The sequence below is a fragment of the Larus michahellis genome, chromosome 9, assembly GCF_964199755.1.
Source record: "Larus michahellis chromosome 9, bLarMic1.1, whole genome shotgun sequence".
NCBI lineage: Eukaryota > Metazoa > Chordata > Aves > Charadriiformes > Laridae > Larus > Larus michahellis.
In genome coordinates, this window is record NC_133904.1 from 11,376,925 (window position 1) to 11,392,003 (window position 15,079).

At 42.4% G+C, this 15,079-nt stretch overlaps 1 protein-coding gene across 1 annotated transcript in view; it reads left to right on the top strand.

The window, feature by feature from the left end:
• HOMER2 (homer scaffold protein 2) overlaps positions 1-15,079 on the top strand; it is a 58,688-nt gene extending 43,609 nt beyond the window's left edge. Inside the window, exons 4-9 of the mRNA XM_074600911.1 lie at positions 4,959-5,051; positions 6,345-6,484; positions 7,884-8,040; positions 10,357-10,467; positions 13,362-13,442; positions 14,793-15,079. Of these exons, the coding sequence (XP_074457012.1) occupies positions 4,959-5,051; positions 6,345-6,484; positions 7,884-8,040; positions 10,357-10,467; positions 13,362-13,442; positions 14,793-14,981 (771 nt within the window). The 3' untranslated portion in view covers positions 14,982-15,079. The remainder of the gene's footprint in view (positions 1-4,958; positions 5,052-6,344; positions 6,485-7,883; positions 8,041-10,356; positions 10,468-13,361; positions 13,443-14,792) is intronic.

A 15,079-nucleotide genomic window follows, 5' to 3' on the forward strand; every position in this document is an offset into this window, starting at 1 on the left:
GTATCCAAAAGCAGCTCTTCAACGTTCATGTGGCCAAACTAGAGCCAATCTGAAAAACATGTCGTGTGGGCACAAGGGCCTCGGCACCAGCTGTTTCTCTCAGATCGGTTTGCACATCTGCTTGCACTGCGCGGGCTGCTGAAGAGCCCACTGCCCGCTGCCTTCTCCATGCAGGAAAAGCTTTCCAAATCAGCAGAAAGACTTTTTTTCTGCTCAGAATATTGAAGGGAAGCACTTCTGAAAATGGCTTGAGATGAGCTATTTAAAAAAAAAAAAAATTCCGACAGTTATCTAGCTGGAAAATGTAAGAAAACCTGGTTTATTACCACCACGCAAAGCAGTGGGACAAAGATATCCCTTGTCATCCATGCTCCTCAGTTTAATTATTGAACCATTAGTGAGAAAGATCGGAGATGGTGGAGAGATTACAGATGTATAAGCATATTGGGAATAGTAAAATCAAGTTTAATTTTATGTTGATATTATTATACTCTTATAAAAGATATAAATTAAAGCTTGCCAGGTTTACTGGAAATGACTGAAGCTTTTAGTGAGGAATTGGAAGGACACACTAAAACTCCACTAAACCAGAGATCAATAGCCCTGGCTTAAAATAAATAAATAAATAAAGCTGAAAAATGTCTGCTGAAAACGATGAATAATAATGAGACAGGAGAAGAGGTTAGCACGCCTAAGAACGTCTGCATTTTTAAGTATATTGGTTGGCCTAATAAAAGATATTGCCTCTTCCTAATGCCTTGCTTCTCTTGAGATACTTAAGCATTAATCCATACCTATAGGGAAAAGCAGTTCAAATTAAACATAAGCCATTAATGAAAACTGCATTCGGTGACCTAGTAACCTAATTACCATTCACATTGATTGGGAGAATCCCAGGGCTTAAAGTTGATGTCCTACTCGGGGTCCGTTTCCCCTCCTGCAGGACTCGCTGACCCGCCTTTCCCCCCTTCCCACCCTCTGCCTCAAGGCACTATTCAAACATCGCTACGGCCGAATCGAAACCGGAATCAGAAGAGAATTCATGGTGTGCCGGGGTGTGATGAAGAGGCAGGGCCGGTGCTGTAAAGGTAGTGATGTGTTTTGCTCATGAAGCAGTTAAGTAAAATTTCTGCAATCATCCTGGATGCTTGGAGGCAGACGTGCTCTCTGAGGAGCTGTAGGCAGTCAAGGGCACAGGGACAAAGATTTACACAGGTGAGAAACCCAGTAAACCCAGACTTTGCACATCATAAAGCAACTGCAGTCAGCATCTGGGGAGCACAGGACTCTGCTCCTCTGCATGTGCCAGGCGCTGTGCTGCAGGGGGAAAGCTCCGAGCAGAGCCTGCCCCTGCCCCCAGCGCAGCCCCCAGCCAGTCCAACCGGCACCGCTGCTGCCAGCGCACTCTGCAAATTACTGGCCGCTTTCTGGAATAAATGGTCTTTTTTTTTGCTGCCGATCTGCCCGGTACCAAGGGCTCATCCAAAAAAACAAAAGGGCAAAGCGACACATGCGTTGTGGGTCACGGCACAGCAGTGCTCCCCAACAGGATTGTCACATCGCCCAGCCTTCTGCAAACCGAGAGGGCGATGAAATATTTATGAGACTGCTTTGGGTGGGAGCAGCTGTTTCATCTATCTGACACTGGCACAATTTGTCAGTAGGAGATGTAAAATATTGTGCCCAGATCAGCAGCTTAAAATTTACACGTTCAAAATAATGCTTTTTAAGGTCTAAAATGTTAGGAAGATCTATTAAAACATATATATTTTTTTCCAGGTGGCCAGCTGGCTGCAGATTTGAACAGCCTTTAGATAATTTGTGCAATGCGCAGTAGCATCCTTGAATCCCCATTAAATTTCACTGGCCAAGACTCATAATCAACAGGGCTCATGGGCTGCAGCAGCCTTAGACTGAATGGCTTCACAAGCGTTGGTAGCAGCAAATCTTTTCCATAGGTCTCAAATCTTTTCCAGCTCGGTCTCACAGCTTCCTGGAGCATGGGAAGACACGTCGTGTAATCCATGATGGACTATTGGAGTGGTCTTTAGTTGGTATTTCTCCTACTCCAGTCTTTTCTTTTTTCGCTAATTTTGGGGAACTTTGCCCAAGGGTGAGGGTGGAGGAAAGGGAAGACAAAGGGAGTGAAGATGGATGGGGAAGGAGCATGATGATTTTTTTTAGTTTGCTTTAGATATTTAAATATGCGTTTTCCCTTGAGACCACATTTACCAAGTTTTCATTTACTAAACAGAAGATTATTTTGCTTGTTAACTAGGAATTTCACATCTAAAAAGCACTCCCTGTTGCTGCAATGGTTTGATTGCTCAAAGTCAACTTAGATCTTGGAGGTGGCACATGGTTTTGCAGTATCAATTATTTGTCCGTTATCTGTGTTTGGAACAGAAGAAATTGGTTACTGGAGAGACAGCATCTCTTTAATTTCTGCCAGTGATGAGATGCTGTGGCCATGCCGTCACTCTCGGAGATGGCCTCGGGATCTGGGTGGCTTCAGGAACGCCTGGTTTGCTGCTGTAGCAATTAGCGTTGGTAATGCAAGACAAGTTTGGGCTGTCACCACCGTGTTGCTGCACTCAGAAGGGTAATCAAGTGAAAGGCTTTCGTTTCATAACAAGCCAAGTGATCCTCTGTAGCTTTCAAAAATAGACTGTTAGTAAAATCTAGCAGGTATTAATTAGCTGAGAATTAAAAAGAAGTGGCAGCAGAACCCTTTATGGACTGACTGTTTCCAGAGACAGTCTTTCACCCCGTTTCTGATACAGCTGTCTTTACATTCGTAACAACAATAAGAATGAAGGGTAATATTTTGACTCTTAAAGCCAAAGATCTGTCACTAAGATGGTGAAAAATTCAGTTATCTGTACTTGTTTCTAAAAGCAAATGTGTTAAATACATGTGTTGGTAAACCAGAGGCACGGCCGCAAGCTATTGTGCAAGGAGATCATTATTGGTTTTATATTGAAGATTAGCTTTGCCCGCTCATATACAATTTTTTATTATGGAAATGTGGGAAAATGTCCTGCTCTTCTCAGCTCACATGATTTTTCACAGCAGTCTCCTGTGTGCTTTATGAAGATAGCTGCAAAAATAAAATCTGATAGATCGCTTCCAATTCTTTTTGTCTTTTCATATTTCTTACAGGCCATGAAGAACCCTCATAAATTTTTCATACTTGCCCATAAAGATTTATTGTAAAAGAGAGACTCAAAACAGCCCTTTACTATTTGCAAGAAACCCAAGTGCAGAACTTACTGTTGACACAATATTTTAGAAATAATCAGTTTGCTATAGCTGTTTGGTCACAGCAGGAAATACATTTTGTGTAAAGTTGGAGTTAAATCACTTAAGGCGAAAATGTAATGTAGTTGTTCCTAATGATCTTTATGGTGCCGCAAAGGTAATCAAGTCATTTGCGTGTGCAGTGACTGCACATGCCACCAGACAGCAACCGCTGCCATCAGCGAGCACGTACTTTGCATGTGCGATTTCAGCGGTTGTACAGAAAACAGCTGGATGCGAGAGCTCGATCTTCATTCACAAGCATCATCACAGATCGTGGTCCACACCCGAAATTTCACTTGGCTTTGAGACTGTCCATGGGATTTAAGAATGATGTACGTGTGTGTGTTGGAAATCTCCATTTGTGTGCGTTACACAGGACACAGGTGCCTCCACATAAAAATCCAGATTCCTCTCAGACCGGTTGGAGAAGATTTGTTTTATCAGTCTTTGTGGCCCCAGTATTTTACTGAGAGAGAGCATACTAAATACCTGCTGTAAATCTAAAAGTTAGAAGATAAGATTAGTAAGTGGATAATGATTCTCCCCATTCCCTGACTACAAAATGTGATGGGTTTTTTTCATGCTTTTATTTACAATTTTGTCATAAGTGTTCTGAATTATCTGAGGATATAACGGCAATCCTTTTATTCACAAAGTGTGCAATGAAGTACATCTATTTATATTTTTACTTTTAATATGTCCTTCCTTTCTAGCATTTCAAGTTTCTCAGAACACAGGCAAGCAAGACCAAGCTGCTTTAGCAGAGAGACAAAGTTACTCATTCTTATACTGGATACACCTTAATTAAAAAAATAAATTATATATTGTGCCTTTTCTTTCATCTTTGCAATCCTCCTTTTAAAACTTTAAACACCGTTTAAAGTGTTTAAAGCCCTGCAGCCCTGACTGGCTGAGATAACAGCCGTATTTCAAAAGTGCCAGGCTGACTTCGCAGCAGATGTCCTACAGCAACTTGTAGAGATTGGGATCGTTACTTTTCATCTTTATCCTTCCGTGCCCCTGCCTCCACCAGTTTGATATAACCCTCTTACAGGAAGCATTCAAGCCTTTCCCTGAAGTCTTCTACCTTCATTTTTGCCAGTAATAAGAAAATCAGACCAGAAAAGCTGTGTTTTCATATGGGCCCATCGTACATTCAGATCTACCTTCTCATTTTTTCTGTCTCTTGATAATCCCTTGCTTGCATCCTGCAGATGAGCTCATTTGCATTCTTTAATTTAATTGACTTGCTCTTAGAAACAGAAGACATTGATAATTTTTTTTATCCAAACATATGTCTTTAATACTTTCAACTTTAATAGACTGTCAACACCAACTGAAACAGAGGAGGGGGAGGAAATAAACAAAACCAAATCAAACCAGGAGACATTAATAGCTCATTTTATTCTCCATGGGTTTTTACTGTGATCGGCCAGAGCTACAGAGATATCCCTCTTTTAGACCCCCCCCCACCCCCGTTCCTTTTGAAAGAACGTCCCTGCCAAAGAATTAAAATGTTTTTTCTTACCAAAAATTTTAAAGTATCAAAATTAGTTGTTCACTTTTGGAGGTCTATGAACTGTATAAAGACAGTAATCTGAATGATTTAATAGATGATAAATCGTTTTAATAAATACCTTTCATGCTTTTTCCAGTTTGCAGAGAAATTCCAAGAAGTAAAAGAAGCTGCCAAACTAGCAAGAGACAGATCTCAAGAGAAAATTGAGACCTCAAGCAATCATTCCCAGGTCTGTAATTTAGCTTTAATGCCTGTATGCATACAGGATAAATAATTTAAAGTTAAATTTTCTAATGGACTGTACCAGCTTCTGGCAGCAAGCTTAAAGTATGTAAAATGAAGATTGCAGGAGGTAATTGTCAGCTGCTGGACATTAACATTGTCAGAGGAATATTTTTCATCCATCCACACTCTTTGCCTTCATTTATATCTATTTTTTTTAAGCAATTCTTGAGCTGTTACAACTTCTTTAATAACGGAAAACTGTACATGCTTTGATTTGTACTGTTACGGTTACTTTGGTCACTGGAAAGTAAGTCAGCGTAGTGCTTCAGCAGGCAGTAGATGAGATTCATCGAGGTACTTCTTTTTGTCCTCCGTCTAATCTACTTTTGCAGGAGTTCGGTTTGCCAATGGAGTCTGACTTGGTGGCCGTAGTGTTTCCTTGCCCGGGTGTGACTGATGGAAGGCTGTGGGCTGGGAAGAGGGGCTGTGTTTGTGTTCTCTATTTGTACAGTGCACTTCTCTAGGCAGCACACCTTGACATAGCCAAGTGCCTCCGTGTCCAGGGAAATCTGGATTTCTCACAGATTGAGGAAGTTGAGGGTTGCCCCAGTCTTTCCATGTTTGTAATTTCATACACGTTGTGTTAGGTAAGAATGAACCCCGTTCAGCGGGCGTTCTTGGCCTGGGTTAACATCTGGAGGAAAGTTAGATGAATTTTGATCAGAGAGAAATTAAGCTGCGTGATCAGAAAACAAGTTGCTGAGTGCTCTTAAGTCTTGCGACTACCCCTCTCTGTGGGGTCCACAAAGATCAATCTGAGAGGCTGTACTCATTTTTTGAAGACTTTGTGCATGGCCTTTATGGTTCACTTTGTTTGTTCTCTGTTGGTGATCAGGACCAAGCAGTCTATGAATTGTATCTCTTTGGAGGAGCAGTATCTTCTTTTTTTTATTTTTGGTTTGGACCCTGTGCTTCCAGGTGCACTGTATTGTTTCATTATCTTAAAAAACCCAAACAACATTTAGAAAACACAAGCCTTTTCCATTAAAACAGTTAATTTTTTTTTAACACTTTATACTTCCATTTCTTGTATCATTATTACTTTTTCATTCTTTTTAAACAGACCAGCTTTGCAGCCAAGATGTAAAGGGCATGCATTTGTTACGGCTGTTCTGCCAGGAGAGCATCCGCAGCCTAGGTCTCAGCAGGGTGGCACGGGATCAAGATTACAAAGAAACTGGTGTTGTGGTGTTGCAGGAGATGCCCAGTGTTCTTTTATTTGTGTGTTGTGCTGCAGGAATCTGGACGTGAAACGCCATCTTCCACTCGAGCATCTAGTGTGAATGGGACAGACGACGAGAAGGCATCGCATGGTGGTCCTGCTGAGGCACACCTCAAGTCTGAGAATGATAAATTAAAAATTGCTCTAGCCCAAAGGTGAAGTTCCTTTAATACCTAAATTGCATTGGAATAGCGTGCTGTAATTATCTGATGGTTAATGATATTAACAGGAATTATTCAAATGTAATTGCACTAATTTAAAATGACACAGCAGACTGGATGAATAAGCAGATTTTAGCAAGTATGTCCCGGTATCCAGTTGAGCCATACTTACCATTTATTTTTTTCCTGATCTAGTTTGTGATGAAATAAGAACTTTTTTACTCTGCTGATGCCAACTCTTATAGCCACTTTTGTTAGTGAAGTTTTAGAGCTACAGAAACAACATTGAAGCCATGGGGGAGCAATTGCTACTGATAACATGTGAAGCCAGTCTCTTTTTCTCTTTGAGTTTGCTACATTTACTTTGATGAAAATAGATATGGATATTTAAAATTATAAAAGGGAATGAACTCAACCATAAAAAGTTGAAGTGAGAAATGTAATTCCACCAGGCTGCTTAGAAGTCTTAGGGGGATGTTTCTAAGCTATGGACAATGCCTCTTGAAGTCACATTTTTTACTATTTGATTTGATAAATTATTTGAAAATGCTGAGAAGAGTAATTTGCAGCCATAGTGAAAATACAGGTGTCGGAATATGCAAAGTTACGACATTAAAATAGAATCTTTCTCTACTGGGATCTTGCCTTCTCTGCCTCTTGCATATGAATATATCTGTGAATGGAAAGAAAACCTAACAGGATCAAGCTACTCTTAAAAAGCTATTTAAGAAATAAGGCAGCGGCACCATAAGCAGCGCTACCCAGTGAGCAATTCTAAGGTTGCATATATTATATTTGCAGTACCTCATCTCTCTTTATTGACACTTCAATAGCGTAACCTATTTCAAATCATAACATTTGCTCGTTCCTGCTGCTGAAGACACCTCCACAGGCAAGTAGCGACTGGCGTGTGGGGACCTTCAAAGCCTCCCTTCCATTCACTCTTTAATCTCGTGCTCTACGCTGCATCTTGAAGCTTTGGGGAATGAGTAGTTTAATTCTTCAGCATTATGTAACACTCCTATATTTAAGGCTGAGCATTAAAAAAAAAAAAAAATCAAATATAAGCAGTGTCAACCCCCTGACATCTTCTCTTCTGAATTATCGTACGGTTTGCAAATGTGCAGAGTTGCTTTGCTGCACGGGTACCAGGTGCCCAGGTGGGTGCTGAGCGAGGCACGGCCGCCCGCCCTGGAGGTGAGCACAGACCATGCGTGGCCCCGGAGAAAAACTCTCTTTGGAAAGAGTGTGGAGATTGCATCCATCTGAGTATGCTTGATCTTATAGCAACACGTTATGGGTAAACATGCGCTGCGGGTGGATGGTTTGCAGTCAGGTAATGATACACAGGATGATGAGGTGAAGCCTCCTCATGGCACCCTGGTTTTCTCAGCTCATCCAATGTGAAGAAGTGGGAGACGGAGCTGCAGACGCTGCGGGAGAGCAACGCCAGGCTGACCACGGCGCTGCAGGAGTCCGCCGCCAGCATCGAGCACTGGAAGAAGCAGTTCTCAGCCTGCAAGGAGGAGAACGACCAGCTCAGGACCAAGGTAGCAGAGCATACCCACAGGAGAGCCGTCCCTTCCGTTAGCCGCTCCTGCCATTGCTCTTTCTCTTGGGTTTCTGCTGCTTTTTGTCTTTGCATGTGTTAGGAGACAGATTTTGTCTTTGAAAGGGAGGTGGAGGGGGGATCGAGGCAGCTGCTTCCCTCTGCACACAGCGGGCAGGGAAGTTCCAAGGGCTGGGGATCAGCGGGAGGACCGGCGCTGCCACATCCTCTGAAGCTCCCTCCTCTTGGTTTGGGAGACTTGGTGTGGGCAGGGGCTGCTGGCTGGGGTGACAAAACAGAAAGGTTTTAAAAGTGGGAGTACTATTTCATACCCCTTTCAAAGCTCGTTTTGAACTGCCAGGTGATGAATGAGCAGAAGGCAAGGTTGTGGCCTGGTTACCCACGGGAAACCAAGCTGGGAACCCTTCAGTATGAGAAGCAAATCCCGATGGCAGACGGAGAATGAGGGCGGGAGTTATGTCCCCAGCTGGCTGTGAGCCGGGTCCTCCAGCACTAACGCCAGGCACATCTCATCCAGAAACCTGCCAAGAGGCACCATCAAAAGCCTTTCCCCCCGCCTACCGTTACTGAGCACATTTCTCAGTAGTGTAAGAGCGAGGGTGAGCAGCGGCTGCAGCAGAGAACAATTGAGGGGTTTAAATTTTTAAAGGCTCAGTTTAGAATAGTCATTGGTATTGTCTCTCAAATAATCCCATGCTATCTGTCAAGAGCTGGTAGCAGCCCCACACAGCGGTGGCACCAACCTGGGCACGGGGGAGCCTGGTTTCCGTAAGCAGGGCTCGCAGGGGTAATTTCACGTTATTCATCTTAAATGTCTTTGAAAGAGCCGGACCCTTTCCCTGCTCGCTTAGATGGATCACTGGGACGTTTGGTGTAGAGATCAGATTGCATCAGTCTGGTGAGGATTATTGTTTGGGTTTTTTTGGTTTAGCGTTTACTTTTAAAGAGGGGAAGAAATTTCATATCTTTTTGTATGTCAGTAGGCTGCAAATAGTATTTCTGTGTTGGAGGCGGCCTGGGTTGCCTGTCAGCACTGAAAATTCATGTGGAGCAACGTTTTCCCCTGGCGGATACTCTCTATTCACATGTATTTTAGGTGTGCACAGTGATAATTCAGAGATCAAACCAGAGCTGTATTAACTGACGTTACATTAACAAATTAATATTAATTGTTGCATGATTTGGGTTCCTATATCCAGTCTCTTTTGGGTAGGGGAGAATTGAGAGCCTGGAACAGTATGGTATAAGAAAATAGCATAATTTGCTATTTTCTACAAATGACTAACTGCTAATTTGTAGTTTTTTGCTTTTCCGTACTGTTGCAGAGCAAACTTGTTTCATTAACTGATGAAACATGCCACATCTCAGTAGCTGTAGCCTAGATAGGAAGCGATTATCAAAACACTGCCTTACTACAGCTGCAAAGTCATCGTACCGGTGACTAGCCAGGCTGCGCAGCAATGCTGTCTGGATACCGCGCTGTCTTTTTCTGTGCAGAGAGGTTTTTCTGAGCTTTTCCCCCATGTAGGTTCCTTGCTCGGCGCTCACGCTGCGCCGCTGCAGCGCCCTGGGAAGCTCCTTCTCCTTTATTAATTGGGTCAGAATATTTTGCATATTGCTCTACCTTCAAGTGAGGGAAGTTCTAATCCCAAAGCAACACGAAGCTGAGAGTTAAAGCACATCCTTTAATGAGCTGGCCCGTCAGCCTGTGGGAAGTGCATCTCCTGGGAGCTCAGTCCAGAGCTGGCAGGAGGCGGTATGGAGAGAGCAAAGCATGTCCCTGGGCGAGAGAACAAAGCGGCGTGCGTTACTCTGAACTGGTTCTCCCCCCGAAGTTTTCATGTTGTGTCTCTCGTACTCCAGCTAGAATAATAAGCAACCCTGGAGGGGGCAAAGCCGGGAGCACTGGAGAGACTTCTTCTCCTTGCTGCGTTAAGAAAACCTATCCCTTACAGTCCTGTGTTGGTTTCACAGAAATGAAGTGTGGATTTTATCCCCAGCCCCATTTATTTTAGCAGCACGTTCCTGAGTAATTAGATGAGATACTGTACAAGAGAGAATAAACACAGTCCCGAGGCTTCCTAATGGATGTGTGAATTGGCTCTTTTTAAGGAAAGAAGGGGTAATTTTGTTGCAGTGAATCAAGTGCTATGATCTAGAAACGGATCCATGACAAATTAAAATTGTCCGCGCTTCCCTCTGCTCAGTGGAGCAATGCCCCTTTATATCAGGCGTGGTCTGCCCCAGATTTTCAGAAATTTGAAAAATTTCATCTAATGTCTGACATTTCTTAAAGATTGAAGAACTGGAGGAACAGTGCAATGAAATAAATAAAGAGAAGGAAAGAAACGCACAGCTGAGTAGACGTCTGCAGGAACTGGAAACAGAACTTCAGGACAAAGAGCTGGTAAGTGCCCTGCACACAGAAATGGCTTGCTTTAGGGTCTGAGGGGGTCTTTCTGCCACTCGCTTGGGATGTAGATTTATGGACTGGCTCACCTACAGCCAGAAGCAGCCCGATGCCTCAGGGTGTCACCCCTTTCTGGATTTTCCATGTACAACTCCAGCAATAGTTTGATAGAGTTCCTCAGGTTTCAATTTCGTGATGTGTTACGCGCTGTGACAGCGCACTTAAATTTGGCAGTGGCCAGTCCAGCCCAAACCACTACAAGTGGTTGACAAACATGATACTTGTAGGTATACAACACTTTATTCCTGATACAAGAGCTGCAGTGGTGAAAACAAGTTGCCCAAAGCCAGACAGACGTGTGCTGAGAACAGACTTGGTTGCCAATCCCCATGTCCTGAATTCCCATAGACATCAGGAGCATCAGTAAAAAGGCATCATTTACAAGATCACTTGGCATTTGTGTAACAAATCCTATTTCTTTTTCCGGATGGCTTGTAGTCTTCAGCTTTGCCGTTTTACAGTCTCCCTCTGATCTCAGGGCTAGTGCCAAGAGTGAGAAATTCAGATTCATTTAGAGTACCCCTGTTTGTCATTTTTGACATACAGGGTGTTCTTTTTTTCTACAGAGAATGATATTGATGGCTTGGAGCCCGCGAACAGTGGGGAAAATAATGGGGTCCTTGGTTTTTTCCTTCATTACAGTGACCAAATGCTCTGTGCTGGCTGAAGAGAAAAAGCTGTCAGCAGGTGCAGTAAAGTTTGCCATGTGCCATTACAGCATCTCTGCTGGTGCTCTTAAACGCGGTGCTGTTAAGGGGTTTTAAGATGGCACAAGGAAATAGTTTAGGGAGATGGATTTTGATGCACTGTTATAAATACGTTTTTCAGCCCCATATTTCAAAGGAAAATGTCATGCTTTCTTCCCAACCTTTCTGTGGTAATAGCATGTATAATAACCCTTATTCTCTGCTAGCATTTTCCTCAAGATTCACGTCTTTATGGTACCAAATGAACCAGAAAATTGATTGACTTGTGAATATTACATGCCTGTCTTCCATTTACACTGACAATATACTAACTTGTTTCCAAACTGCATGCTTACATTAGCAGGTTCCTCATTAGGTCTAAACCACCCGTAAGTAACTTTTTCATGGTTTTCAATTCAAACCAGCGTGAAGCCTGCTCATGGACGTTGCCATGTAAGAGGAGCTGCTGATACCCTCATCATGTAGGAAGAGAGGAGAGAGAAATGTAAAGACATGGGAATCAAGATGATATATCTAGTGAATATCTAGTGAAATATTTATATTTTTTTATATATATATCATAAGCCATATAGCATATATATACACACACTGTATCATAGTATATATAATAAGTATACAGTATAGTACTGTATGTATATAGTAAATACATATAGTATAATATATTTATATTTTGAGCTATGAACCCCCAGACATTATTTATGTGTATACAGATATATATATATATATGTGCATGGGAACTCATATCTCAAAATGAAGGGTAAGTTACCCTTTCTTTCCCCTCTATCAGCAGCTGGGACATTGCCTGGATATAGTTACTCTTACATTAGTTAAATTCTTCAGTGCAGTTCACAAAGAATCTGTAGTATTATGTGGTTTGTCTTCTTACATGATCATAAACTAATGCTGAAAGACTGAGAGGAAACAATAAAACCAGTTAGAGTTGTCCTGGAATTGCAGACTTTCTCAAAAAAAAAAAAGAATTTATTGATGTAATGGGGCTTTTGGCAAACCTCGGAAGAAAGCAACATGCTGTCCAGGATACACTGGATTCTTGTGAAATTTGGGAGAGGCGGGAAGTGCTGAATATTGATGTACTTAAAGCAAGGGAATGGGGGGCTTGAGGAAAAGCGCTGTTGTCGGGTTCTGTGGAAGAGCTTGACTTTGGACTCTGTTACACTCGCATTGTGCTGTAAGTTCAGCTGCTAGGGAAGAAATCCCCTTTCGTAGCCAAGAAATCTGCCTTTCAGGTAGGGCCGTTTTTTTCTGTGGGTGCAGCTCAGAGAGGATCTACCCTGTTTACTCTTGAGACGGTCACCCACAAGGGCAGTTTCTGGAGGAGGACCCTGCAGTCTCTTCAAGTCACAGAGATTCTCTGGGACCTGCAAATGTGCTTTTCAGATGCTCTGACAATCCTTCCATAAAACGTACAGGCTTTTTTCGAGCCTTTCCATACTACCCACATTGGTGGTGTTCACTTGCGGTGTTAATGTGCTCGGCTCTCCCAACTCCCATCGGAGACATGGTCTCCTATCAAGACACATCGCTCTTTTCGTGAACTCCTTTCAGCCAGTCCTCTCAATTTTGATAGTGATGCTGGAACCGAATACAAATTTGGAGGGGGGGAGGGTTCGCGGAGCTGCGCAGTGGAGGAGAGCCCATTACAGCTGCGCTCTGTAATGATGCCTCTATATATTCAGCTCGTAACACCATTGGCCTTTTTTTGCTGCCATATATCATTGAAAATTCATGTCTAATTTGCTCTTTGCTACCATCTATAAATTGCTTGCAGCATTACAGCCCTTCAGATTTCTCTCTTACTGAATATATCTTTTGCATAGGTATGTGTTTTAGGTTAAGGTTTCATCAATATAATTAATGGCATACATGCTAGAGATTGGATTACATTGTCTGGTTTAGAAATAAAAAGTCAAAAATATAGTGCAAAAAATGTATTCTAGTAGAAAATTAGCATGAGTTTTGGAATGCAGACATGCTATTTTGATTATTTTGCGTCCAAGTACTGTACGGAATACAATAAAATATGCAAAGTCATTTCATATTCTCAAGTTTTCATTATGTTTTAAATTGAAGCTTGCATTCTTCTTTTTTTTTATGTTTTCAAAGGAACTGGAAGAGCTCCGAAAGCAGGGTGAAATTATACCACAGCTAATGTCAGAATGTGAATCTGTATCTCAACAATTACAGGTACAGTTTAGCAATGAAATGAATTTTAAAATAGTTGATACATTTACTTTTTTTCTCGTAACTATATGCTTTTCTCTGTTCAGACTTCAGTGTTTGAAGGCAAAAGAACTGCAGTTGGTAAAACCAAGAAATACTAATTACATGCGAAATACACCGTGCCCTTCCCAGCACAGGAGTAATTAAATAGTTCCATTTCTTTGCCTTACTGTTTGCAGAAGTTGGTTTGCCTGGGATCATGTTGGATCTACTTCCTGCGGATCCCAGGCTATCCTGTATCCCGTTTTCCTGCTGCTCTGGGCTCACGGAACCGCACCGCAGCCACATGTGGCAAGCGGCACTCCGAGACCTGCGGCTAATTGCCGTGGCGGCACTAGGGAAAGCTTGTTGGAAAGAAACAGATGAGCGTAGCTCCACACCACCAGGGGAAAAAGGTTCAGCTGAGGATGCGCTCACGTGCCGCGTTGTTCCTTGCCGGCTAAGCGTGGCTGGCCGGGCTTGGCTGTGCACATGGGGCTCCTGCCGGGCTCTGGGCTTTCCACCTCCATCACTTGTTAAAGTCAGGGCTTGTGTAAATATAGTAAATTAGTGCATGAAAGGAGGACAAATATAAGGCATCTCATCGATGAAGTCAAATCCAATCCATCACACTGATAATCTAAATGATCTAAAATTATTTAGAAGGCTGCTGAGGAGTGCAGGTGCTGAAAATGGTTAAAACAGGAGTTTTGTTTGATTCGGTACGGTACAGTATGTTGTCTGTGGGATTTGGAGCATGTGCTTACACGTATGAGACGGAGAACAATAGGCAGAAGAGCTAATGAGAGGGGAAAATAATAGAACAAACTGCAGCAAGGGAGGTGTTACACGGCTGCCCTGTTCCTTGCCTGGGTGCTCACACAAAGGGGAACTTTAAAAAAATACCAATAAATCCAAAAGTGCTGAATAAAGCAATATTATTCCTCAGGCAGTATTTTGTAAGCTTGTTTTTTCATCATAGATAATTCTGTATGTAATTGGTGGCACAGTGTCTAATTCTGCAACTGTAGCACTGACAGAAATCTATGCACGGTGCATGATTTAAATCCAGCTGAATTTTAAGATATCAGCCAAGTGACAAAATCTGATGGAAAGCGTCTTTTCCAGTTAATCTCTGTCCTTTCCTGCATGGTTTTTTTTTTCCTTTTAATCTGACTAGCCCATGTCACTTGCTCTCAGAGGTGCTTGTGTTAATCGGTTTGCAGAAGTCGGAGCAAACTTTTACAGCCCGGCTGCCATTTGTTGCTGTACCCTGTTAAATGCTGTTCATCCTTCTTCTCTGTGATTCATCTTATCGTCTCTTTTGTCTTTAAGGCTGCTGAGGAAAAGAACAAAGATCTTGAAGAGAAAGTCAGAACGCTAAGGACAGAAGTCGAAGAGAGCAAACATAGGCAGACCAACCTTAAAACTGAATTAAAGAATTTTTTAGATGTACTAGACGGGAAGATAGATGAATTACATGATTTCCGACAAGGACTGTCTAAACTTGGGGTTGACAACTAGATGGCAATAGATTTTTTTTTTTGTAATCTAGGGTCTGGATGTTTGATGTTTTGTTGATCCCAAACGTGTGTTTTACAAAATATAACTAGAATGTTCCA